We start from the raw sequence: 26,288 nt of genomic DNA, 5'->3' as shown, positions 1-26,288 counted from the left end.
ATCAGCCTTTGAGAAATGAACTGAATACTCACAATGACAAATATGACCCTGTAGTATAGAGTGATGTTGATAATGGGAGGCTGTATAAGATGAAGAAAATAATGTAATCTTTTATCTACAACACATGGTTTGGTTTTTCAGTACCCACCCCACTGACAGGGGCTTCCCTGGAGGCTCAGATGGTAAAGAATCTGCCAACAATGCAGGAAACCCAGGTTCGATCACCGAGTTGCAAAGATTCTGTGGAGCAGAAATGGCAACCTGCTTCAGTATTTTTGCCTGGAAAATCCCATGGACAGAGGAGCCTGGTGGGCTACAGTTCATGGAATCCCAAAGAATCAGATATGACTGAGCAACTAACGCTTTCACACTTTCCACTGACAGATGTATTGATTAACTAGATTTTTGAAGCAAAAATGTAAAGAGGAAGTTGTCTTCCTCTCTGGTGGTGTAAAATCCAAGAGATCGGAGCATTTCTGTGTTCAGTGCCACCCCCCAGAACTCAGAATATAGTGGGTATTCAACAGATATTTGCTGAAAGAATGACTAGATAGTAAGTTATCTGAATATGCTAATTTATTTTTAAAAATAATAACAAAGAGCATCTGTTTTTGCTCACATCATAATGAGGAAAAAACTTTCTTTTTAAACTATTGTTACCAAAATATCTAGTTACTCAGTATATATATTAATATATATACTTACATATATAATATATATAATACTAGATTATATATATGTGTATATGTGTATCTATATATACATACATATATCTATATAATCTTCCATGAAGGCAGAGATTTTTATCTTTTTTAGTAAGCTGCAGTGCTTCCAGCTCTTAGTATCATGCATGGGACATAGAAGACATTCAAAACATTGGTTGAATGAATTATTAGGCATATGTTGTAGAGGAAACATAGTGATAAAATTATGGACCTCTTGTCAATGTCTATTTTCTGGTTTACATCCCAAATGTAGGCCTAATTTGCTTGATGACCTACAGGAAATGCTGTATAGGGTATCTGACTGTTCTATTCATGCCCTTTTCTCTGCTTTGAACACAGGGAATCTCTCTTTTTTCTGTGCCAGGGTTCCCATAATGCTATGAAAACCTAGTTTAATACAACTGCTTTGTGGAGAGTCTTCATGATTATTCAGATTTCAATCCTCATCCTGCTTTACTCTATGCAGTCACTGTATGAGATAATAATTGACATGATTAGAGTGTTAGGAAAACTTTATCTAAATTTACTGAGACTTTCCCTTCTGCCCTACAGCCGTTGTTTCTTGTGATATCCCACTATTCATTGCTTCTCCTTTCAGACCTGGCCTTTCACTGGGTCTGAGAGTTACTAGTGACACTCCCACCCCCTCCCGCACCCACTGCTTGTCACTGTTAACTGTGTTATATGACAATTTCTCCAGATCGAAGGTGCTAACTGACTCATAATCACTCTATGTAACCCAAGAGATGATTTATGCAAGTGGACAGAATACTGATCTGATCACCATGAGACCTCACTTCTAGAAAGAGCTCTGCCAGTTTTGTGAGCTTGGGCTACTCAGTCTCTCTGAGATTCCCTTTTCTCATGTGAGGATTTATCTAGATCATTGTTTCTACATAGATCTACATATATGTCTTTCAAAAATATTTTCTGAGGTCACATTCATTTGAGAATTGCTATGTGTATACTTTGTGGGGCTTCCCAGGTGGCTTAGTGGTAACGAATCCATCTGCCAGTGCAGGAGATGGAGGAGACATGGGTTCAATCCCTGGGTCGGGAAGATCCCCTGGAGAAGAGAACAGCAACCCGCTTCAGTATTCTTGCCTGGGAAAAATCCCATGGACAGAGAAGGGGGTTGAAAAGAGTGGGACACAACTGAGCAACTGAGCACACCTATACATACCCCCACACACCCGCCCACCCCCCTTCACACACACACTTTATCACCTACTTGAACATTAGCAAGTTGAGATGCTGACAAGTCCTGAAATAAAGGAAATAATTTACTTGGTAATTGACTTTCATTGTGAGGAGAGGAAGCATCTTGGTAGTTCCTTTGAAATTTATGAAGGAGTCCCAGTTGAACTTTCTAGAAGTCTTGGCTGTAATCACACATCCCTTTATTTTCCATGCTAGTTGCTGTGGGCATAGAGATAAATGTCAGGATCTTGGCCTTTCATGCATAAAAATCAATGTTATAAAGGATAGTGATTTTAGACTAAAGATTTGTTCAAATTTTAGTGGCATAACAACTGAGAAGCAAGGAGGTCTTCCCAGAGTAGGGGCAGTGGATAAAGAAGAGATTTCCATAGGTGAAATGCCATTTAAGCTGAGCACCAAGAGGTGGCTGCAATAACTCACCGAGTAGGGCTTCCTGCATGCTGTTGCTTCAGTCGTATCTGACTCTTTTGTGACCCCATGGACTGTAGCCCACTAGTCTCCTCTGTCCATGGGGATTCTCAGGCAAGAATACTGAAGTGGGTTGCCATGCCCTCCTCCAGGCGATCTTCCTGATCCAGGGACCCAACCTGAATCTCCTGCCTTGCAGGCAGATTCTTTACTATCTGAGCCATCAGGGAAGCCCTCATCAAGTAGAGGAGGTAGGAAAGAATATTCCAGGCAGAAGGAACAACATGCACAGAGGCATAACATCCCCAGGTATATACTAGGTCTGTGAGATAATTCTGAGGCTATGGAGTCTAGGAGTGCAGGTTACCTAGGGAGAGAGGAGCAGGAGAAAGTCTCATTCTGTGAAGTCTGAAACGTATCCTGTAGGTAACAGGAAGCCATCCTTAGAATGGTTTTTAATCAGGGAAAGTACATGGCAATACGTATTTTATAAAGGGAATTATGGAAAGACAAGAGAAAAAATTCTGGCATGCTAAGACAGATTGGAGAAGGATGAGACTGATAGAAAAACAAATTATGATTTTATTGAAATGTCTCAAGTAAGAGATGATAAAAAGTTGAATGACAGTGGCAAAGGATGAGAAGTAAGAAACAGGTTTGAAGGTAATTTAGGAGTGCAACGGACTGTGGGAAATGATTGGATATGAGGCAAAAAAGAGGAATACAAAATGACTGTGTAGCATTTGACCTGGGCAAATGGTGATTATCAAATTTACTAAGACAGAAACAGTGAGTTATTTCATATAGATTTTGTATTGGACTGAGGATTCTATTACACAGAGTAATTTTCCTATAAACACACACATAAATTTTCTTTTTGTTTCAGGGTTCAGTAGCAATTTAACCAAAGACTATCTATACATATACATATTAAAGGAGATTCAGCATCCACAGAAAAATCCATTTCAAACTGAAAGTTGATAGGTACTCTCAATACATTCTTGTCAACAAAACAGCATTTTAATCTATACATTTCTTTTGATTTTACCTTTAAATGATAGATAATCATTTCTAGGACTAAAATCCATTTGTTTTTCATTCAGTCAACAACTCTCTTCTTTCAGCCGTGGATAGTTCTGTATACATTTGTATCTCAGTAGAAGTTTGTGAAGTTATTTTTATTTTCTAGGAGAAAACAGCTCAGGACACCAATAATTTCATGATCATTTGAATGTTAAGCCAGCATTTTCGTGTGTGAGTGCTCAGTTGCTCAGTCATGTCCTACTCTATGTAACCTCATGGACTGTAGCCCGCCAGGCTCCTCTGTCCATGGGATTTCTCAGGCAAAAACACTGAAGTGGGTTTCTATTTCCTCCTCCAGGGGATCTTCCCAACCCAGGGATTGAACCCACATCTCTTGCATCTCCTGCACTGGCAGGCAGATTCTTTACTACTGGTATACCTGGGAAGCCCTCATTATTTTTTTAAGAAACCCTAAATTTGGCCTTAACTCCAAATATTATTGCCACTATTACATTAAAGATTTGATATTTAGGAAATGTGATTTTTCAAAGGCATCTTTGTATGTCATTGAAAAATTAGAAAAATATTCTTTTAGCTCATCAAAATTTTAAGAAGTCCATGCTTGCTTAATGTACAGAACTTCACAAAGATTTAAAAGAATAATTTTCCCCAACAATCTTTTGAAGTATAGAGTTCTTTGACTGGGGGGAGAAAGAACTCCCCTTTAGAAGCAGGATGTGGAAATTAGCATGACCCAAACTATTTACACAAAAGCAGTCTACACCTCCCTGATTAGGGCAGGCAATTTTGCTTTTACCTGTGACAGCTGCCTTTTATATTGTACTGGAAACAAATTGTACAATCTATGATCACTGAACTATGATTCCCTTCTTACTCTCAATTTTCTGTTCAAGAGGACCAGGGTATACAGAACTGAGTTAGTGGAGAGAAGTGTTGTTAGATACAGTTTTCCAGAGGAAGAGAAGTATAGGTCCCACCTTTAAAACCAACTGAGCTATCAGAATGGCTACATGTTGGAAAATGACCACAGTAGTGACAGTCAGAGAACTTTTTCCATTTTACTTTGTAAAGAAATAAAAATTAAAAAGCTGAACAGTCTTAGGATGGACAGGGCCGCTTCTCCCCCCCCCCCCCCCCCCCCCCCCGCCATTTCCCTTAGCAGCAATGCATTTAAGGCAGCTTCATGGAATTGTTTTGAATTAAATTTTGAAGATTTGGAAGGCAGGTCTAGGTAACGGTTGTTCTCACCCTTCTGGGGTTAAGGATAAAGGATTGCTGTAGCTAAGCCTGAAGACTTTGCAGATTTCTAAATGCATTTTGTTACATCGAGAACAAGCTTTGTACTCTTGAGAAAAGGCAGTGCAAAAATGAGGTGACACAATGTCCCTTTATCTCAGGGCAAAATGACCTGCTTTCACGGTAGTGGAAGTAGGGGCAGGGGAAGTCAGGCTGTGCTGTCTGAACCCAGCAGCATTGTGGCATGGCCGTGCCCTTCTGTCCCTGCTCCAGCCCCTCTCCCTTATCCTAGCAGTTACTTTAGGGGAGGCAGTTTTGGAGAAAGGATCATAAATATTCTGACCTAATACCCCAGGAGCCTTGCAAGCAAAAGAACACACCTGCCTAGAGATAATCCTTGTGATATTTAAATGTGTGGGTTAATTTTTTTTATCCACTTTAATAACCAGATTATCACTCTCCCCTCTCCACTTCTTTGCTTTCTGTTTTTTCTCTGAAGCTGTGAGTGCAGAAATCTCTGTTGGCAAATTACTCCAGAGCCATCACAGAACAATCCTAGAAGAAAGAGTTAAACTCACAGAATCAGGATTCCTGATTCTTTTCCAACATGGCAGGTGTAAACGTCTGTATAAAATGTTCTATGTTTATCTTCAACTTTGTGTTCTGGGTAAGTGTTTTTCTTGTAATTGTCAATTTTATGCAAGAAACAGGATCTTGATACAAATTGCATAAATGAGAACAGACTGCACTAGAGAAATAAGAGGAGGAGGAGAATATATTTTCCATTTACTTGTTTGAACATGTTTGTTCTTTCTTTGGTTATTTCAGTAATTGAAAATGAGACAATGACCCCAAAAAATGCACCTCAGGTTCTGTGGGGATAAACATTTCATAAATGTCTTGATATTGTTATAAAACAATCACAGAGGAAAAAATATCCCTTAACTAAAGGACAGTTCTTAGTTGTACATCACACAGTCATCCTCAGTTTAAGGACTCTGTGAAAAATCTGATCTGATTCCGCCTGGAGCCCAATTCCATAATTCTAACCTTTACACCTGGGGTTGAAACAGGTGAATGGTAGAGTGTAAAGACATCAGAAGAGGATCATTTTCAAAGGTCCAAAGAAGAAACAATGGTCTTTCTAAACTTGAGAGAGAAACAATAAAATTATTTATTCATGGAAAGATTAAACTACCTCACTACTTTTGAATCAGAAATTTAAAGCTAGTATTTTGATGTATTATCACCTCATCTTTTAATCAGTAAAGTTTGCGTTTTAGCCAACTCTTACATTTCTCTTGAAAATCTACTGACATAAGAAATAACAGATTGATAACCAGCATCTAACATTAAAAAATGGAAAAATGAGGTATGGATTGGGATGTTAGAAAACTGATGTCATCATTTTAATATAAATGGTGCCATTAAGTTTGTTTAATCTTCACGATGGTGTGATCACTCACCTAGAGCCAGACATCCTGGAATGTGAAGTCAAGTGGGCCTTAGAAAGCATCACTATGAACAAAGTTAGTGGAGGTGATGGAATTCCAGTTGAACTATTTCAAATCCTGAAAGATGATGCTGTGAAAGTGCTACACTCAACATGGCAGCAAATTTGGAAAACTCAGCAGTGGCCACAGGACTGGAAAATGTCAGTTTTCATTCCAATCCCAAAGAAAGGCAATGCCAAAGAATGCTCAAACTACCACACAATCGCACTCATCTCACACACTAGTAAAGTAATGCTCAAAATTCTCCAAGCCAAGCTTCAGCAATATGTGAACCATGAACTTCCAGATGTTCAAGCTGGTTTTAGAAAAGGCAGAGGAAGCAGAGATCAAATTGCCAACATCCGCTGGATCATCTAAAAAGCAAAAGAGTTCCAGAAAAACATCTATTTCTGTTTTATTGACTATGTCAAAGCCTTTGACTGTGTGGATCACAATAAACTGTGGAAAATTCTGAAAGAGATGGGCATACCAAACCACCTGACCTGCCTCTTGAGAAACCTGTATGCAGGTCAGGAAGCAACAGTTAGAACTGGACATGGAACGACAGACTGGTTCCAAATAGGAAAAGGAGTACGTTAAGGCTGTATATTGTCACCCTGCTTATTTAACTTATATGCAGAGTACATCATGCAAAATGCCAGGCTGAATGAAACACAACTGGAATCAAGATTGCCAGGAGAAATATCAATAACCTCAGATATGCAGATGACACCACCCTTATGGCAGAAAGTGAAGAGGAACTAAAAAGCCTCTTGGTGAAAGAGGAGAGTGAAAAAGCTGGCTTGAAGCTCAACACATCTAGAAAACTAAGATCATGGCATCTGGTCCCATCACTTCATGGGAAATAGATGGGGAAACAGTGGAAACAGTGTCAGACTTTATTTTTGGGGGCTCCAAAATCACTGCAGATGGTGATTGCAGCCACGAAATTAAAAGATGCTTACTCCTTGGAAGGAAAGTTATGACCAACCTAGATAGCATATTGAAAAGCAGAGACATTACTTTGCCAACAAAGGTCCATCTAGTCAAGACTATGGTTTTTCCAGTGGTCATGTATGTATGGATGTGAGAGTTGGACTGTGAAGAAAGCTGAGTGCCAAAGAATTGATGCTTTTGAACTGTGGTGTTGGAGAAGACTCTTGAGAGTCCCTTGGACTGCAAGGAGATCCAACCAGTCCATCCTAAAGGAGCTCAGTCCTGGGTGTTCATTGGAAGGACTGATGCTGAAGCTGAAACTCCAATACTTTGGCCACCTGATGCGAGGAGTTGACTCATTGGAAAAGACCCTGATGCTGGGAGGGATTGGGGGCAGGAGGAGAAGGGGACGACAGAGGATGAGATGGCTGATGGCATCACCGACTCGATGGACATGAGTTTGAATAAACTCCGTGAGTTGGTGATGGTTACGGAGGCCTGGCGTGCTGCGATTCATGGGGTCACAAAGAGCTGGATATGACTGAGAAATTGAACTAACTAACTGAAGTCAGTATAAATAGCCCAAAATGCTTAAATTAAATAATTGTTTTGTGTACTGTATTAAAAAATGACTTATACAGTATAAGCAGAAGAAAGTTCTGTTTTTTTTTTTCACCTGGTAAATAGGCAGTTGGTAGCTACATGTTGGTAAATTTCTATTTCCTATTAAAATAATGATATTCTTAATTAAATTTAAGTAGAGGCATACAGTCTCACTGCCCAGAATGACTTTCAGTGTCAGTAGTCCTAATGAGTACAAGTGATATATTGGTAAAGTAAATAAGAGAGAATATAGATAAATAGAATAAAGAAGTTTTGTTCTTTGTGCTTCCTCTTTGCTTTAGAAAAATGGGCTGCTTTTGCAAATACTAAACAAGGCACATGAATATACGCCAGATTTTAGAAGTTTGTTCTGATCAATTTCCTCCCTTTGAAATATTTAAAATTGATTAAATATTGAGAGCAGAATATAAACAAAGAAATGCCTATGTACTTTGGCTGGCTTTGCTTTTAAGTTTTTATTATGGAAAACCTCAAACATTCACAAAATAGAAAAGGGTAATCAATCCCATCAGCCAAGCCCAAGAGCCATGAAACCATGGCCAGCCTTTGCCCCTTGATATTCTCAAGTACTTTCCCCTCCGCATATTATTTTGAAGCAAATCCTGGATATACCATTTCATCTGTAAATACTTTAATGTATATCTCTAAAAGATAAAGAATTCCCTTTTTAAAAAAATTCAACTATCACACTAAATTAATAAGAGTTTTAAAATTGCTTATCAAATATCTATTCAAGATTCAAATTTCCAGTTCCTCACAAATGTTCCTCTTTGAATCTGAATACAAAGTCCAAACACTGTGATGGGTTGATATATCTTTTATGTCAGTTTTCATCTTTAGGTTCTCCATCTAGGTTCATCTCCCCCCCTCCTCTCCCAGAAATTTTATATAGTTGCGTGTTTGGTTTGTCTTATATTTTCCATGATCTGGATTTTGCTGTTTGCATATCCATGATATAATTTAATGTGTTCCCTTGTCTTCTATATTATCTCTAACTTAGTAGTTGCATTTGGCAATTTGATAAGATTCAGGTTATTATTTGGGGTATATAGGGGATAACTAATTTATAAGTGATATTTTGTTCTTTCATCAAAAGGTATATACTGTCTGACCATCTCACTTTTTGTGATGTTAGTAACTATTGGTGCTTAAGAACCTAAACCTGTCAGTTCATTAACCGTCTCAGAATGGTGATATTCTATATCTATTATTCCCTTTATTTATTAGCTGGAATAGTTTCAACAAGGAGAGATTTAGCATTTACTAATTGGTTAACATTAGTGCCCAGTTTTTATTTTTTAAGAAAGGCAGCATAAATGTTTTTACTCTTTACTCAACAGATTTCAAAATGATGAGTTAATTTTCTGGTATCATACAGCAGTAATAAGCAAGTAGCTTTTTAAATATCCTTAAAAATAATAAGAGTTAGGGACTTCCCTGGTGGTCCAGTGGTTAAGACTTCACCTTCCACTACAGGGGGTGCAGGTTCGATCCCTGGTCAGGGAACTAAGATCCCACATGCCTTGTGAAAATGAAAACATAAACCAGAACCAATATTGTAACAAGTTCAATAAAGACTTTAAAAAAAAATAATAGAGTTAAATACTATCACCATTCTTATCCTCACTGATGTGTAATTTATTCCATTTTTGGCAATGGGAGCATCTTCAGTTTGGCTCCTGAGTCCTTTCTACATGGCCCTAATATCTTTGATAACTTCTTCACTATTTAGGATGATGAGATGTTCCAGGCTCACTTTCTTGTTTCCTGCCCCAGACCTGGAATCAGCTATTTCTCCAAGAAGTCCTGATACCTGTTTTTAAAAAGCTGCAACCACTGTCTTTTTATGATACACAATATATATGGGCCATTTAAACAAACTGAAGTAGAAATATGCTAATAAATATGCTTCTATTTTAATAACATGTCTCAGAGTCTTCAAACTAGTAGCAGTCCTCAAATTATAAAGTCAAAATTTTATAGTCAAAATATATCCCTGTTGTATAAAAATAGCACACAAAATTTTGATGACGAGTGTAAATACATAGCAGTCAGTGTTTCATTAAACTGCTTATCAGGAATTTGAAAGAGATCTGAATTTTAAACTGAAATGAAAAAGACGGTCTAGGAAATGGATATGTTACAGTTTCAGGATTATAAATTTAAGATGAGTGTACAAGGTGGGCTGTAGACATCTGTACATGCTGTACCTGAACATTGTCACTGCTTTCCTGGAAAGCTGTGATTATTTTGTGGTTACCTCTATCTCTGCTTTCCTGATAATCAAGTCTTTCTGATGGTGTGAATTTAAGTTAGATGTTTCTAACTTCCCTTAAAAGTCTTTGTTCTTTCCATCAGCATAGTGGTGGGATTTATAATCTTTAGGTATCTTGAGTAAGAGCAACAGTCATGAAAAGTGAAAGTGAAAGTCGCTCAGTCATGCCCAACTCTTTGTGACCCCATGGACTATAGTACATGAAATTCTTCAGGCCAGAATACTGGAGTGGGTAGACTTTCCCTTCTCCAGGGGATCTTCCCAACAGTCATAAAGGCTGATAATAACTTGTCAGCCAACAGGTGACATCAATATTTTCTTTCAAAAGTTGGAGCAGGAGGAGTCTGTGAGGTTAGGGACTATCCCTATTCTAGTCTTCCCCATACTCCCAACCCAGAGTTCTCAGCTGGAGTTTTACAATCCTTCATAGGAAATTAGCAATTTGTCACATTTCTAATGTTTACTTCAGCAAATATTTTACAGTCCCACTGATGTGGTTTTCTTGTAGATATCCATGACCTTGTGTTTTCAAATGCATTCTTTCTGGTGTAACTTTCACTAAGCTAAGCCTTTGTAAAGCAGGGCCAGATGTTGAAATATCTCCAAGATATGCATATGGTCATTTAAGCTAACATACCACTTTCTTTTGTAAGAGAACTTGAGATATGTCACGTAAGTAGGCAGTGATTTCTATTGGTTAGAATATGTAATTGAAGAAAAAATAAGTGAAAGTAAAAATCATTTTTAATCACTCATGCTAGAGTTTGATGCAAATTAGAGTGAATGAGAGGTATGGTAGAGAATACGTAAATCATAGGTATAAAACCTATTTCTCTGAGTCTTGTGTTGAAACAGATAAACTGCCCACATTTTCTTATGGCCCTCTTAGATAAGTCTGGCTTAGGAGTGTTTTGGATGCTTGGAGTATCTTATGGGTCTGGTGCAGAAGAAACCTGGCAGGTTGCAGTCCACAAGGTCACAAAAGACTTGGACACGACTTAGTGACTAAACAATGATAATGACGAGAAGCATGGAACACAGGGCCTGTAGCACACAGATACGGTGAAATTATTGCCAGAGGCAAAGATTGTATAAAGGCTGGCTTTTCATGAAAGAAAGCAGAGTGAAGTAACTTTACTAAACCCAAATGGGGGAAGGTGAGAAGGAGGAGCCAGGTTGTAAAACCAAATGTGTTAGCAGCTGAAGGAAGTTGACACAAGAAAAGTTTTGGAGAGAGCAAAAGGATGTCAGGAATTGAGAGAGTTCAGAAACCAACATTTCAATGTCATTGTTGCATTTTTTATGGTACCTGGGCCTGTAGATTGGATGTGCTGAGAGCCATTAAAACAGTTAAAGCAGAGTAGGGGCTTTAGGTAGCTCAGTGGTAAAGAATCTGCCTGCCAATGCAGGAGATGCAGGTTCGATCCTTGCGTTGGGACGATCCCCCCTGGAAAAGGAAATGGTAACCCACTCCAGTATTCTTGCCTGGGAAATCCCATAGACAGAGGAACCTGGTGGACTATAGGCCATGGGGTTGCAAAGAGTCAGTCATGACTAGTAACTAAACAGCAACAAAGCAGAATAGACGTAACTATGAGAGGAGATCCCTGAAAAATAAGGTGCGATTATATTTCATTCTGATTGATGAAGTCCCCCAAGTTACAACTTGACCATGACGAAAACGTGTGAACTTTGAAAATATAATGGTTGCCTACCACTATGCAGTTAGCTTGGAACTATAACAATGACAAAGGTCCTGGAACCCAGAGGTCAAGAGTTGAACCTCAATTTTTTCATCACTGGTTCTGTGACTCTGGGGAAATTGTTTAACCGCTCTGAGCTTTACAATTCCTTATCTATAAAATGGGAATAGTAATAGTTTTAACTTCACGGGTTGTTGTAAAGTTTAGATGGGTTCATATATACAAGGAACTCAGAATAATGCTGAATAAATGTTTAAGGAACAGATATTTCAGCCATTATCATATAGGCATTTTTATGAGATAGCGATATGAAACCACTCTGCATAGTGAGAAGTAAGTTCTAATGTTGGATTTTGAAACAGAAGAAGAAATAAGATGGCAAGAATTATGGTAAGGCAGAAATTCTTTTATCATAAGTTAGAAGAATGGAAAGAAAGTAGATTTTGAAGAAACTAACAGACTGAGATGCAAATCTTGAATCAACATTGCTTTGTGGCCTGTTTACCTGATATTGAAGTCTTTCTGTAGTTATGGATTTCAGTTAGATGTTTCTAACTTCCCTGAAAAGGCCTTTTTCTTCCCATCAGCATAGTGGTGGGACCTATAATCTCTAGATGAGATATCTTGTGTAACAGCAACAGTTGTAAAGACCTATGCTTGAGTTTTCTTTGCCTCAGTCTCTGCACTTGTTCAATGACGGTAATTTTATGTGGTAGGATCAGTGGTGAAGATTAACTAATCTACTCTATGAAAGCTTGTGACTAAGGACTGACACACAATAATAATTCAATTAATGCTGTTTTTCCAACTCCAGCAATCAAATTGCTTTTTAATTTAAAAATACTGGAATCTGAGGTGATGGTATTTTAGCCCTACTCTTACCCTTTTCCATCCTCATGGGACAAGGAATCTGTGGGGCTAGAGGGAGGTGTTCACTCCACTTTGGGTACATACCCCAAATATAGCCACATTGGGGATTAGGGTTTCAACACAGAAAGTTAGGGGGCACATAACTCAGTCCATAGCATACTTGTAACCAAGTGTCAATTACCTAATCTCTTAGAATGCTGGTTCAGACCAACTGCATCCTAATTTCATAAAAAGAAAGATGTCTCAGGAGAGCTGAGTGGCAATAAAAATGACTTTCTTCAGAGAGAAACCAAAAAGGAGGGTGAGGTGGGTGAAGAAGGCCTAGTAAGTCCTGCAGTGTCCACTTCAGGGGCCTGGGGGCCCAACATATCACCTCATTTCCTTTTACAACCTTAATAACAGACAGGAGGACAGACCTGGATGCTTATTTTTTAGTTCATACTCCAAATTATTTAAGACATTATAAAAAGATCAAGAGTGAATGCTTAAAGTCAAACTGGAGAAAGGGCTCTAAGAACCTTAAGGTCAGTGTTATAACAATTGGGGTAAAACAAGTTAGTATCAATCATGACTCTAGATTGATTGTTCTTGATATAAAAGTTACATTTAATTAATTTAATTAATAAATTATGACACAGTTCTTAAAATTTTCTCATGCATAATTTCCTTAAAAAGTCAAGTAAATCTAATCATAACTATTCATATAATTAATGTTATTTTCAGTTAAAGCTGAAAGTCAGAGTGACTATTAAGACCATTAATGTAAATCTACCTGTGAAAGGGAGAAAAAGAGAAAGAAAGAAAAATATCAGTCAACAAATTGAAATAACAAACAAAAATCCAACTGTTATAAAATTACTAAAAATCCCAGAGGGTCTCATTATCATTTGACATAAATTCTTACAGATTTATTTATTAACGAGAACAGCTAAAATGAGCATTGGTCTTCATCTGCAAATGAAATTAGGATTTAGCAGAGAGAAGGAAAAGCAGTAAGAAGGGTTTTCAGACTCTAAAGCTGTTTTCTCAATGTTTAGTGTTTTACAGTGTGTGCGTGTGCACACCTATAAGATACTTAACTTGTATAGGTTATTTGGGGCTTTGGCAAAGAGTTCTTTAGTAGAAAGCTTTGGTTTTTCCATTGTGTTTGTTGTTTTGAAGTAAGGGCAGGACTAAATTTGGAGTGGTGCTAGATTTTCGCCATGCGACAGTTATCTCTTGGGAGATTCCAGTTTCTTTGTTGAAATGAAATGTTTGAATCTAGATGATTTTTGAGATCTATTAGGGAGCATAGGTTTAGCCACTCATTGCACTTACTATTGCTTTCACAAAGCCCTGAGTCTGCTTCCACACCAAATGTAATGAGAAGCCATTAAGTGAAACAGCTCTTTGGCGGTTTGGAGCCCAAGCGTGCCTGAAAACAATGATGCTACCAGGTCACAGGGTTTGGAGGACTTAGACATTTCTCTGTCAGAGCACCTTGAGGCCAGAATAGTCTGGAAACTCCTCTAAGGTCTACTGCTGTGTCTGTCGGTTATCAAGCTTGTTCTTAACATTTCTGTCTAATAATAGATCTTTGATTTTTTTAAGGCTACAACATCTATATCATAAACAAACAAAACAAAAAACCCAAACCTAAAAGACAAGGTTTTTTCTTACACTAAAGTAAAATGTGTTTCACATTTTATGTGTTGGCCTTGGTCCAAATTAAATAATCTGGTACAGTCATTATAGGAATTTAAGACTTTAAATACTGTTCCTCATTGTTCCTCTTCTCTGGGTAAGCTTTACTACCTAAAAGAGCTTATTTTTAAGAGTTTGTTTGGGTACAGTGTTGTAAACTGTTGTTGCTTAACTGCAAATTTTGTCAAATGTTCTACTGTCACCTGTATATCTGGCTTGAATCTTGTAGGAATGTTTGGTGATGATCAGTTACACCCTTCTTTTTAGGTCTAAGACAGCTTCTGAGAGACAAGCCCAGAGGTCCAATAAGGATATTTTTTCTTAAAATTGTTATGGCATAACTTTTGTATGTTGTGTGAGTGTGCCTGTGTGTGCTCAGTCATGTCTGACTCTCTGTGACCCCATGGACTCTAGCCCACCAGGCTCTTCTGTCCATGTAATTTTCCAGGCAAGAATACTGGAGCAGGTAATCATTTCCTACTCCAGGGGATCTTCCTGACCCAGGGATTGAAACCACATCTCTTCTGTCTCCTGCTTTGGCAGGTGGATTATTTTTTTTACCACTGAGCCACCTGGTAGCCCTTTGCATGCTAAAATCCAGCAAAAACAGAGTTGAAATATGGAAAACCATCTTTCCTGTCCCCCATAGTGAAGATGACTTCTTGTCCTAGACCTATGAATGACTGTGGATGGGAAACAGATTATTCTTATCAAACTTTGCAACTACATGGAACATTCAAGCAACTATCTATACATGAATATTCCTCATTTATGTCTTTTAGGTTATAATGGTAGAATTAATGATAAACCATTGTAACCAGATGGCTAGGTTTGTATGGAATTGGAGTTTTAGTTTATCTTAGACACATTCTAACATTTTTTTCCCCTTTTTTTCCTGCAGCTATGTGGTGCCATTATCCTTTCCATAGCTATTTCGATACGAGCAGGGAAAATTGGTCAAGAGGTAAATAACTATGTTACACCACTGACAAAGTAGTTTATTTCTCATATAGTGAGGAAAGTAACGATAGTAATAATAAAATGTTTTTATGGCATTTTCCAAACTGCCTCACAGAATTATTTGTGCTAAATGACTTTATAATTAATTAATCAAGGTTATGCACTCTATGCCTGGCACTGTGTTAGGCATTAATGAGTCCTTCTGGAGAACGGAGAAGGTGTTATTCCCCAAACAGGAAGATTGCATTGACAGGAGAGGTGAGAAGGGGCCAAAGTAGAATCAGCCTGCTTTGCTATTTGTTAAAGTGCGGCCTGAAATTATCTGCAGGATATAGATTGCTTTGCCTGTCTAACCAAGAGAAATTTTTGTACAAGATATTGACAATTAATTTGGCTGATTTCCAGGGTGAGGTGTTGCTCCAAAAGGAAAGATGGTAAGATGTCCTCTTGGAGAAGAATTACTTGAATCTGTTTTATTTCTTTTTTAAACTGTTTTAAAGGCAGCAAAATTCAAAGATAGTTGTAATGACTTGGGGCAGCTGGTGTTGAGGGTAATCCCTTATAACAGTAAAAGGCTGGTCATAGCCATGTAACAGAGCAGTTGACTGGTGATGTCCCACTTTCTGACATCAAGATAAGATTAGCAGGATCCCGTTTCTCCCACCACATGCCATTCCATGGCTGCCAAAGCACTTATCAGGATTTCTGCAGGTCTGGAGGAAGTTTAGTTCATACAGTTAATTCTGGCTCTAGTCTGATTTCCATACACATGGTTTCTGTTTGTACCAGTGTCACAGTGTGGAAAGAGTGTGGGGTTGTTCTGTCAATTTTAGTCAGCACAGGTGCCAGCACCATTTCCTGACTTCCCTGCTTCCTTTCTCCTGTCTCCCTTCTTCTTAGGGATGTTCCACCCTTGAGATTATGATTCTTACATCTTGCAGGGCAGTTACCCTGTGCTCTGTTATCTGGATTCTCGCCACTGTTCAATCTCACATTTTCTACTTCTAGGGCCATTTCAAAGTGTTTGCCCAAGTAAAGTTTCCTCTTTAAGAGGAATATCGGTTCCTATCTAATAAGTATTAAGATATTCTTAAAACAAAAATTCAGGTAATGCATTATCTATTAAAACTTATTTGACCATGGTGCAATTATATGCTATTAGACATAATAACCTAGTTGAAAGAAAAAGCAGGTTGACATCTCTTCTGATTCTTTTCCTAAAATGGGTGGGTTTTCTGGACCTTTCTTTCCTTTTCTTTTTCTCACCTTCTCTCTCTCTCTCTCACTGTTTCTCTCCTGTTTTTCTTTCTTTCCCTCTTTCTCTTTCCTCCTTCCCTCTTTCTTTCTTTTCCCTTTCTTTCCTTTCCTTTAAAATTTGCTTTCTACCATTAGAGAACCCAGAAAAGCACAGTGGTGATTAGGCACGTGCTCGTCCTGAGCCCTGCCATGGTGAGGACACTGGGAGGGAGACAACTGTGGTAATGAGTCGGTAATATTTGATTCCATCTGGGCTTTGTTTTATGCTGATAAATATAATGGTGACTTCTTTATGTCCTAGGATTCTGAAATTTGAGCCAAGAACAGTATTCAAAAATGCATAGAATCTTTGAGAAGCTGATGTCTGACTTGGGAACTCATAAATAAGCTTAGACATGAACACCCATTGATTTAGAGGGTGATTTGGCCTTTTTTAAAGATGTGTGTGCAACCTGTCTTTTATTTTAAAATTTTGTTGTGTTTCTGGTAGATATGCAAATGCTGTATTTCCCCCCAGTCCTTCTGGTAAACAAACTTGGTGTTTAGTCTCAGAAATCACACACACTGAATGTATTAAAGAGCTGTCCTTAAGACAGTGTTACTCCAAATCTGGGGATAGGAATGAGCTAATAGAGCTAGACATCATCTTGAGTTATATTTTGACTCTTGCACTCTGTCTCTATCCCTAAACAAAAGGCAGTATCTTCCAGGACAACTTTAACCAGCTTGACGTATATTTATTCAAAGTCAGTGACAAAGAATCAAGACTGTGCAGAGAACCAAATTTTACTAGTGGAAAAACAGGAAAAGTTTTAGAAGGGGAGACCTGAGAGCAAACACAGAAAAGAAGGACACCAGGATGTCTTTGTGCACATCTTTTAGCAAAGCCATGGGTGCTAAAGTGTCCCCTAGAGATGCCTTGTTCTCCCTCAGGATGAACTCAGCCCTGCATGAGGCAAAGTGTAACATGCAGCCATCCTAGGAGATCCCTTATAATTGAAAGAGGACCCTTAGCCTTCTTCTTCAAGGTTCTGTCATGTCCTTTCCTATAGAAATCCCCCCTCATCCAAAGACACACAGAGACAGTGTTCTTCCAAGACAGCTTTTAAAACTCTACTGTTTCTGCCCTGACTGCTTCCAGGTGGAACAGTGGTAAGAATCTGCCTGCTAATCAATGCAGGAGATGCAGGTTCAATCTCTGGGTCAGGAAGATCACCTGTAGGAGGAAAAGGCAACCCACTCCAGTGTTCTTGCCTGGAGAATCGCACGGACAGAGGAGCTTGGTGGGCTGCAGTCCATGGGGTCGCAGAGAGTCAGACACGACTGAGCCACCGTGAACACACATCTCTCCCCGAAACAAACACCTGAACTCAAATGTTCATTTTGTTTCTAAATAAGAATAGCCACTTGTTGGGCTGGTCTTAAAGCAGTCATCATCAGGTAGCCAGCACATTGCTTTCTGGCCACGTTGGCCGTGGGTCACTGTGCCCAGATCAGGCTCGTAGAAGTGCTTCATTACCTGCCACATAAGCGCTGGCCACACTATCCAGGTGGCTCCGTGGTAAAGAACCCGCCTGCCAAGGCAGGAAACTCAAGAGATGTGAGTTCCATCCCTGGGTCAGGAAGATCCCCTGGAGAAGGAAATGGCAACCCACTCCAGTATTCCTGCCCGGAAAACGCCATGGACAGAGGAGCCTGGCAGGTTACAGTCTGTGGAGTCGCAAAGAGTCAGACAGAACTGAATGACTGAACAACGGCAACAGCACGCTCTTCACGTCTCACTGGCAGCTATCTGACCTACTGTTTCTGTATCTGTGTTGTCTGACCAAAGTACCGATAACAGCTGGTGAAGCTTCAACTGTCTTGGATAGCTTAAGGTTTTCTTGACTGGCTACAATGTCATGAAGCAAACTTTGATGGTGAGTGGGTAGACCAGGTTTCCTGGTGCTGCTTTTTTGGGTTGTTATCTGTCTTCACTCAGGTGCCATGCCTGGTTACTACAAAACTGACTTCTTAGCTCCAATCTTAACAAGCAAACCAATTAAAAAAAAAAAGAAAAAGAAACCAGAAAAGCCTGAAAAAGAGGCAAAAAAAAATCTTTAGGACATAACCAAGCTTTCTAAGTATGCAAATTGAAACAGTATTTGTAAGCATCAACTCTTAATTTCAAAGAAAGCTTTGGGTATTCACAGAGGCTGGCCTAATTCCTTTCATAAGCGAGAAACTTGACCCCAGTAAAGTTAGAAACTAATTCATGGTTAGAAACTAATTTATAAAGACTGAATAGAATATAGATTTTGTTTTTAGTGTACTTAAATCTTCAGCACATTCCTTCTTTCTGATTGTCAAACAAAGGCTTTGTCTAGGCTATGGATTGATTTTAAAAGTCTTCAAAAATGTAAAGATCATGAGTAGTAGTGTTTGTTTGTTTCTTCATATTTCCTGTTAAAGGCACACATCTGCATGCTGTGCCCCAGATCCCAGAAGGCAGCCTCTTAACTAGTGTAATAACTAGTGGTCTGCCTAGAAATAACCCAGCAGATAAAGCTCCTGAGAGATGAATGGGCTGTGCACAGCACTCATATGTAACACAGGCACAGAGTTTCATTGTTTCATTGTGATTTGCTTCTGGTCATATCTGTAGAGCAAGAGATAGATTGAGGCTAGGTATTATGATAGTGATGAAGGTTATGGATGTGGAGAAGAGAAGACCAAATTATGTAGGATTGGTAGTCCGGCCCATCATAAAGAGACCTAAGATATTTTCCTCAATATCCCATTTCTAAATAGTCAGGCAAAAGAGTTTCTGGAAGACTCTATAGACTATACTTCCTGGGAACGAGATAGACTTGATATGGAATATCAGGAACTAGACTTATTTTCTTAGTTTAAAATATGGTTGGTTTGTTTTGGCAAATGTATAGACCTCTGTAATCACTATTACAATCAAAATGAAAAGAATTTTTATTAACTCATGAAAGTTTCCTCATATCCCTTTGCAGTCTGTTCCCTCTTTACTTGATACTCTGCTCAAAGTCCATCACTGCTCTGATTTCTATCATCATAGGTTGGATTTACCTACTCTTTTTTTAAATTCCCCATCTGGATATTTTTTTAAAAATCAAAATATAGTTGATTTATGATGTTATGCTAATTTCTGCTGTACAGAAAAGTGATTTAATTATACTGTACATATATACACATTCTTTTAAAATATTCTTTTCCATTATGGTTTATCACAGAATATTGAATACAGTTCCTTGTGCTATACAGTAGGACCTTGTTGTTTATTCATTCTCTGTATAGTAGTTTTCATCTGTTAACCTCAAATTCCCACTCCATTCCCTCCCACCCCACCTCCCCCTTGGCAAACACGAGTCTGTTCTCTATGTCTCTAAGTCTGTTTCATAAAAGTTCATTTGTGTCATATTTTAGATTCCGCATATAAGTTGTATGATATGGTATTTATCTTTCTCTTTCTGACTTACTTCACTTACTATGATAATCTCTGGGTTCTTTGATGTTACTGAAAATGGCATTACTTTATTCTTTTTAATGGTTGAGTAGTATTCCTTATCGTGAGTATGTGTGTGTGTGTATTTGTGTGTAGCATTGTATGAATGTGGGTGTGTGTGTATATACACACACAGAGCATATCTTAAAATTTATTTTATTTTATTTTATTTTTAATTTGAGAATAATTACTTTACAATATTGTGAAGATTTCTGCCATACATCAGCATGAATCAGCCATAGGTATACATACGCTCCCTCTCTCTTAAACCTCCTTCCCACCTCCCTCTCCAAGGCTAGATTATCTCCCTCTAGAAGGATAGATTATCACAGAGTGCTGGCTTTGGGTTTCCTACAGCAAATTCCACTGACTCTACATTTTACATGTGGTAATGTATATGTTTCACTGCTACTCTCTCCAGTCATCCCACCTTCTCCCTCTTCTACTGTGACCAAAAGTCTGTCCTTTATGTCTGCATCTCCTTTGCTGCACTGGAAATAGGACCATCAGTACCATCTTTCTAGACTCTCTCTATATGCATTAATAATGATATTTGTCTTTCTTTTTTTGACTTACTTCACTCTGTATAATAAGCTCTAGGTCCATCCATCTCATTAGAACTGACTCAAATGCATTCCTGAATGCATAGCTGAATAATATTCCATTTTGTATATACATCACAACTTCTTTATCCATTCATCTGTTGATGGACATTTAGGCTGTTCCCATGTATTGGCTATTGTGAATTGCTTTAAACATAAGGATGCATATTTTTTTGAATTATAGTTTTACCCGGATATATGCCTAGGACTAGGATTGCTGGGTAATATGGCAACTCTATTTTTAGTTTTTCAGGAACCTCCATACGCTTTCCTATAGTGACTGCAGCAGCTTATATCCCACCAACCATGTAGGAGGGATCCCTTATCTCCACACCCTCTCCCTCACTTTTTTGTAGACTTCATGATGGCCATTCTAATTGATATGAGATGATAACTCATTATAGTTTTGATTTGCATTTCTTTAATAGTTAGCTATATCGAGCACCTTTTCACATACGTGTTAGCTTTCTTTATGTCTTTGTAGAAATGTCCATTTAGTTCTTCTGCCCATTTTTTGATTGGGTTGTTTTTGTTGTTGCCATTGATAGCATGAGCTATTTGTATCTTTTGTAAATTAATCCCTTGTAGGTCGAATTATTTGCAAATATTTTCTCCCATTTTGTATTGTCTTTTTGTTTTGTTTATGGTTTCCTTTGCTATGCATAAGCTTGTAAGTTTGATGAGATCCCATTTGTTTATTTTTGCGTAGATCTATCTATTCTTGATTGCCATATAAATGGAATTATACAGCAGTCACTCTTTTGAATATGGTACATTTAGCTGAACATAATGTTTTAGAGATTTATTCATACTGTTGAGTCTATCAGTAGTTTGAGGAACTTAGGCTTTATAATTTAACTAAACTACCATAAAAACATATATATGCTGCTGCTGCTGCTGCTAAGTCGCTTCAGTTGTGTCCTACTCTGTGCGACCCCATAGATGTCAGCCCACCAGGCTCCACCGTCCCTGGGATTCTCCAGGCAAGAACACTGGAGTGGGGTGCCATTGCCTTCTCCGATAAAACACAAACTACACAAATCAAAGATCACATCATGGATAAAACTACTGATCCTTCTAAACTTTAAAAAATTTTTGTTTGAAAAGCCTATTGCATTTCTTTTATCCACCATCCAATATAAAGCTTCAAAAGGCATAAAATTGGAAACATTGGATAAGTAACACCTCAATAGAAGGTAAGCTCCTTAAAGGCATGAATTTTTGCTTGTTTACATCACTATGGCATCTCCATGTCTTATAACAGGGTCTGGCACATAGTAGTTCCCCAGTGGATATTTGTTGAATAACAAACATCAAGAAAAGGAATTTTCTGTCATTAATCTCTTTTTCATTTTCAGATTCTTGTTCCTGGGGATGCTAACCTTAGCCCCTTTATTGCTGTGAATATGCTAATTTTTGTGGGTGCTGTCATCATGATTCTGGGTTTCCTGGGATGCTGTGGTGCCATAAAAGAAAACCAGTTCATGATGATTTTGGTGAGTTTTCCCAGCACGTCCCAATACCCAACCTTCAGACTTTGGAGGATTATCTCCCATTCCCATTATCTGTCAGAAGGACTTGTGAAGATTGACGTAACTCTCTCACTTTATTTAGAGAGTTTGGTTGTGGAAGCTAATATAATTATCTCAAGTTAGAGGGTACCATGAGAGAAGTAATCCAAGTCTATGCCCCAACCGGTAACACTGAAGAAGCTGAAGTTGAACAGTTATATGAAGACCTACAAGACCTTCTAGAACTAATATCCAAAAAAAGACGTCCTTTTCATTATAGGGGAGTGAAATGAAAAAGTAGGAAGTAAAAAAACACCTGGAGTAACAGGCAAATTTGGCCTTGGAGTACAGAATGAAGCAGGGCAAAAACTAACAGAGTTTTGCCAAGAGAACGCACTAGTCGTAGCAAACACTCTCTTCAACAACACAAGAGAAGGCTCTACACATGGACATCACCAGATGGCCAGTACTGAAATCAGATTGATTGTATTCTTTGCAGCCAAAGATGAAGAAGCTCTATATAGTCAGCAAAAACAAGACTGGGAGCTGACTGTGGCTCAGATCATGAACTCCTTATTGCCAAATTCAGACTTAACTTGAAGACAGTAGGGAAAACCACTAGACCATTCAGGTATGACCTAAATCAAATTATTTATGATTATACAGTGGAAGTGAGAAATAGATTTAAGGGACTAGATCTGATAGACAGAGTGCCCGATGAACGATGGATGGAGGTTCGTGACACTGTACAGGAGACAGAGATCAAGACCATCCCCAAGAAAAAGAAAGGCAAAAAAGCAAAATGGTTGTCTGAGGAGGCCTTACAAATAGTTGTGAAAAGAAGAGAAGCAAAAAGCAAAGGAGAAAAGGAAAGATGTATCCATTTGAATACAGAATTCCAAAAATAGCAAGGAGAGATAAGAAAGCCTTCCTCAGTGACCAGTGCAAAGATAGGAAAACAATTTAACGGGAAAGGCTAGAGATCTCTTCAAGAAAATTAGAGCTACCAAGGGAATATTTCATGCAAAGATGGGCTCAATAAAGGACAGAAATGGTATGGACCTAATGGAAGCAGAAGATATTAAGAAAAGATGGCAAGAATACACAGAAGAACTGTACAAAAAAGATCTTCATGACCCAGATAATCGCAGTGATGTGATCACTCACCTATAAGCAGACATCCTGGAATGTGAAGTCAAGTGGGCCTTAGGCAGCATCACCATGAACAAAGCTAGTGGAGGTGATGGAAATTCAGCTGAGCTATTTCAAATCCTAAAAGATAATGCTGTGAAAGTGCTATACTCAATGTGCCAGCAAATTTGGAAAACTCAGCAGTGGCCACAGGACTGGAAAATGTCAGTTTTCATTCCAATCCCGAAGAAAGGCAATGCCAAAGAATGCTCAAACTACCGCACAATTGCACTCATCTCACATGCTAGTAAAGTAATGCTCAAAGTTCTCTAAGTCAGGCTTCAACAATACATGAACCATGAACTTCTGGATGTTCAAGCTGGTTTTAGAAAAGGCAGAGGAACCAGAGATCAAATTGCCAACATCTGTTGGATCATTGAAAAAGCAAGAGAGTTCCAGAAAAACATCTACTTCTGCTTTATTGACTATGTCAAAGCCTTTGACTGTGTGGATCACAACACACTGTGGAAATTCTTCAAGAAATGGGAATACCAGACCACCTGACCTGCCTCTTGAGAAATCTGTATGCAGGTCAGGAAGCAACAGTTAGAATTGGACATGGAATAACAGACTGATTCTGTTAGGACTAGTTCTGTTAGGATCTCCTTGCAGTCCTAGGAAAAGGAGTACGTCAAAGCTACATATTGTCACCCTGCTTATTTAACTTCTCTGCAGAGTACATCATGAGAAATGCCAGGTTGGATGAAGCACAAGCTGGAGTCAAGTTTGCTGGGAGAAATATCAATAACCTCAGATAGGCAGATGACACCACCCCTATGGCAGAAAGTGAAGAAGAACTAAAGAGCCTCTTGATGAAAGTGAAAGAGAAGAGTGAAAAAGTTGGCTTAAAGCTCAACATTCAGAAAACTAAGATCATGGCATCTGGTCCCATCACTTCATGGAACCCATTAAGGAAGACTAACAAGTAAACAATTAGCTACAGGCAAGGTGGTCCAAGAAGAAAAGAGCAATGATAAAGGAGGGAACTTTCAAGCTGGAAGCAGAAAATGGATAAGGTGTTTGTATGGGTAAGGGTGTGATGAGCTTTCCATGGCGAGAGCCTGGCAGTACAGTGCTAGCATCTTTGGGGAACTGAAAAGTCTTGGGTATCGCTAGAGTGTGTAAGGACTGTTTTCAGTAAATGATGGAAGGTGGGTCTGAGTGTGGACTAGTGTCAAATCACAGTCCATGCTAAGAAAATTGTAAGGACATGAGATAATCAGATTTGTCCTTTAGAAATCTTCAAGGATAATTTGGGTTGAGATAACCAACAGATAATTCACTTTGAACACTTACACAGTAGACAATAATAAGTGGATATAGAACAAAAAATTTTAAATTCAAGTATTTATTAGATAGAAATCTGACATAAGAGTTTATCAGAGTTCATCTGAACTTGTTTCTTCTCTAATAAAAGAAGTATTGTGTCAGTCCCTGAACAAATATTTTTTAACTGATGGTTTATTATGAGGCACAGTAAAAGAGCTTTCAGTTCAGTTCTGCTCAGTTGCTCAGTCATATCAGACTCTTTGTGACCCCATGGACTGCAGCACACCAGGGCCTCCCTATCCATCACCAACTCCCGGAGTCCACCCAAACCCATGTCCATCGAGTCAGTGATGCCATCCAACCATCTTATCCTCTGTCAACCCCTTCTCCTGCCTTAAATCTTTCACAGCATCAGGGTCTTTTCCAATGAGTCAACTCTTCGCATGAGGTGGCCAAAGTATTGGAGTTTCAGCTTTAGCATCAGTCCTTCCAATGAACACCCAGGACTGATCTCCTTTAGGATAGACTATTTGAATCTCCTTGCAGTCCTAGGGACTCTCAAGAGTCTTCTCCAACACCATAGTTCAAAAGCATCTATTCTTTGGTGCTCAGCTTTCTTTATGGTCCAACTCTCACATCCATACATGACCACTGGAAAAACCATAGCTTTGACTAGATGGACCTTTGTTGTCAAAGTAATGTCTCTGCTTTTTAATATGCTAAGTTGGTCATAACTTTTCTTCCAAGGAGCAAGTGTCTCTTAATTTCATGGCTGCAGGCACTATCTGCAGTGATTTTGGAGCCCCCCCCCCCCCCCAAAATAAAGTCTCTCACTGTTTCCATTGTTTCCCCATCTGTTTGCCATCAAGTGATAGGACTGAATGCCATGATCTTAGTTCTCTGAATGTTGAGTTTTAAGCCAGCTTTTTCACTCCTTTCTTTTCATTTTCATCAAGAGGCTCTTTTGTTCTTCTTCACTTTCTGCCATAAGGTTGGTGTTATCTGCATATCTAAAGTTAATGATATATCTCCTGGCAATCTTGATTCCATCTGTGCTTCATCCAACCTGGCATTTCTCATGATGTACTCTGCAGGGAAGTTAAATAAGCAGGGTGACAATACACAGCCTTGATATACTCCTTTCCTGATTTGGAACTAGTCTGTTGTTCCATGTCTGGTTCTAACTGTTGCTTCCTGAACTGCATACAGATTTCTCAGGAGGCAGGTCAGGTGGTCTGGTATTCCCATCTCTTTCAGAATTTTCCAGTTTGTTGTGATCCACACAAAGGCTTTGGCATAGTCAATAAAGCAGAAGTAGATGTTTTTCTGGAACTCTCTAGCGTTTACAATGAAAGAGCTTTAATGGAACTCTAATATCATCCTTGGTGGTTGCTTTTTGATTAATAAGGCCTTATTTGCATTTTGAGAACTTAATTACTTGAGCTTTTTATGAAAAACTCATTTGTGGGAACCTCTGAAATTCGAATTCAGTATATCTGAGGCAGGTTTCAGGACTATATTTGTAAAAAGACTGCAGGTGATTCTCATAGTGATAGAGACATTGTTTTGAAGTCAGTTTTGAAATTTGTCTTGAAGTTTGAGTTTGTATTTGATGAAGAAAAAAATCATATTCAAATAACTTCATTTCAGTTTTTGAACTTCTCTCCATTCAACATCGTATTGATACCTACAATCCTATGATTCAATTTTAGTTTTAATCATTTTCCTTAGTCAGTCTCTGGAGCAAATGTTTCTGAGCAGTAATG

General features: G+C 38.6%; 1 protein-coding gene across 1 annotated transcript in view; it reads left to right on the top strand.

Annotated features, from left to right (window-relative positions):
* TSPAN8 (tetraspanin 8) overlaps positions 1 to 26,288 on the top strand; it is a 71,789-nt gene that overhangs the window by 28,775 nt on the left and 16,726 nt on the right. The window contains exons 2-4 of the mRNA XM_070454195.1: positions 5,134 to 5,301; positions 15,120 to 15,182; positions 21,910 to 22,047. Of these exons, the coding sequence (XP_070310296.1) occupies positions 5,242 to 5,301; positions 15,120 to 15,182; positions 21,910 to 22,047 (261 nt within the window). The 5' untranslated portion in view covers positions 5,134 to 5,241. The remainder of the gene's footprint in view (positions 1 to 5,133; positions 5,302 to 15,119; positions 15,183 to 21,909; positions 22,048 to 26,288) is intronic.

This window comes from Odocoileus virginianus, chromosome 24 (genome assembly GCF_023699985.2).
Source record: "Odocoileus virginianus isolate 20LAN1187 ecotype Illinois chromosome 24, Ovbor_1.2, whole genome shotgun sequence".
In the NCBI taxonomy this organism is placed as follows: Eukaryota; Metazoa; Chordata; class Mammalia; order Artiodactyla; family Cervidae; genus Odocoileus; species Odocoileus virginianus.
This window is presented reverse-complemented; position numbering and strand designations above follow the sequence as displayed.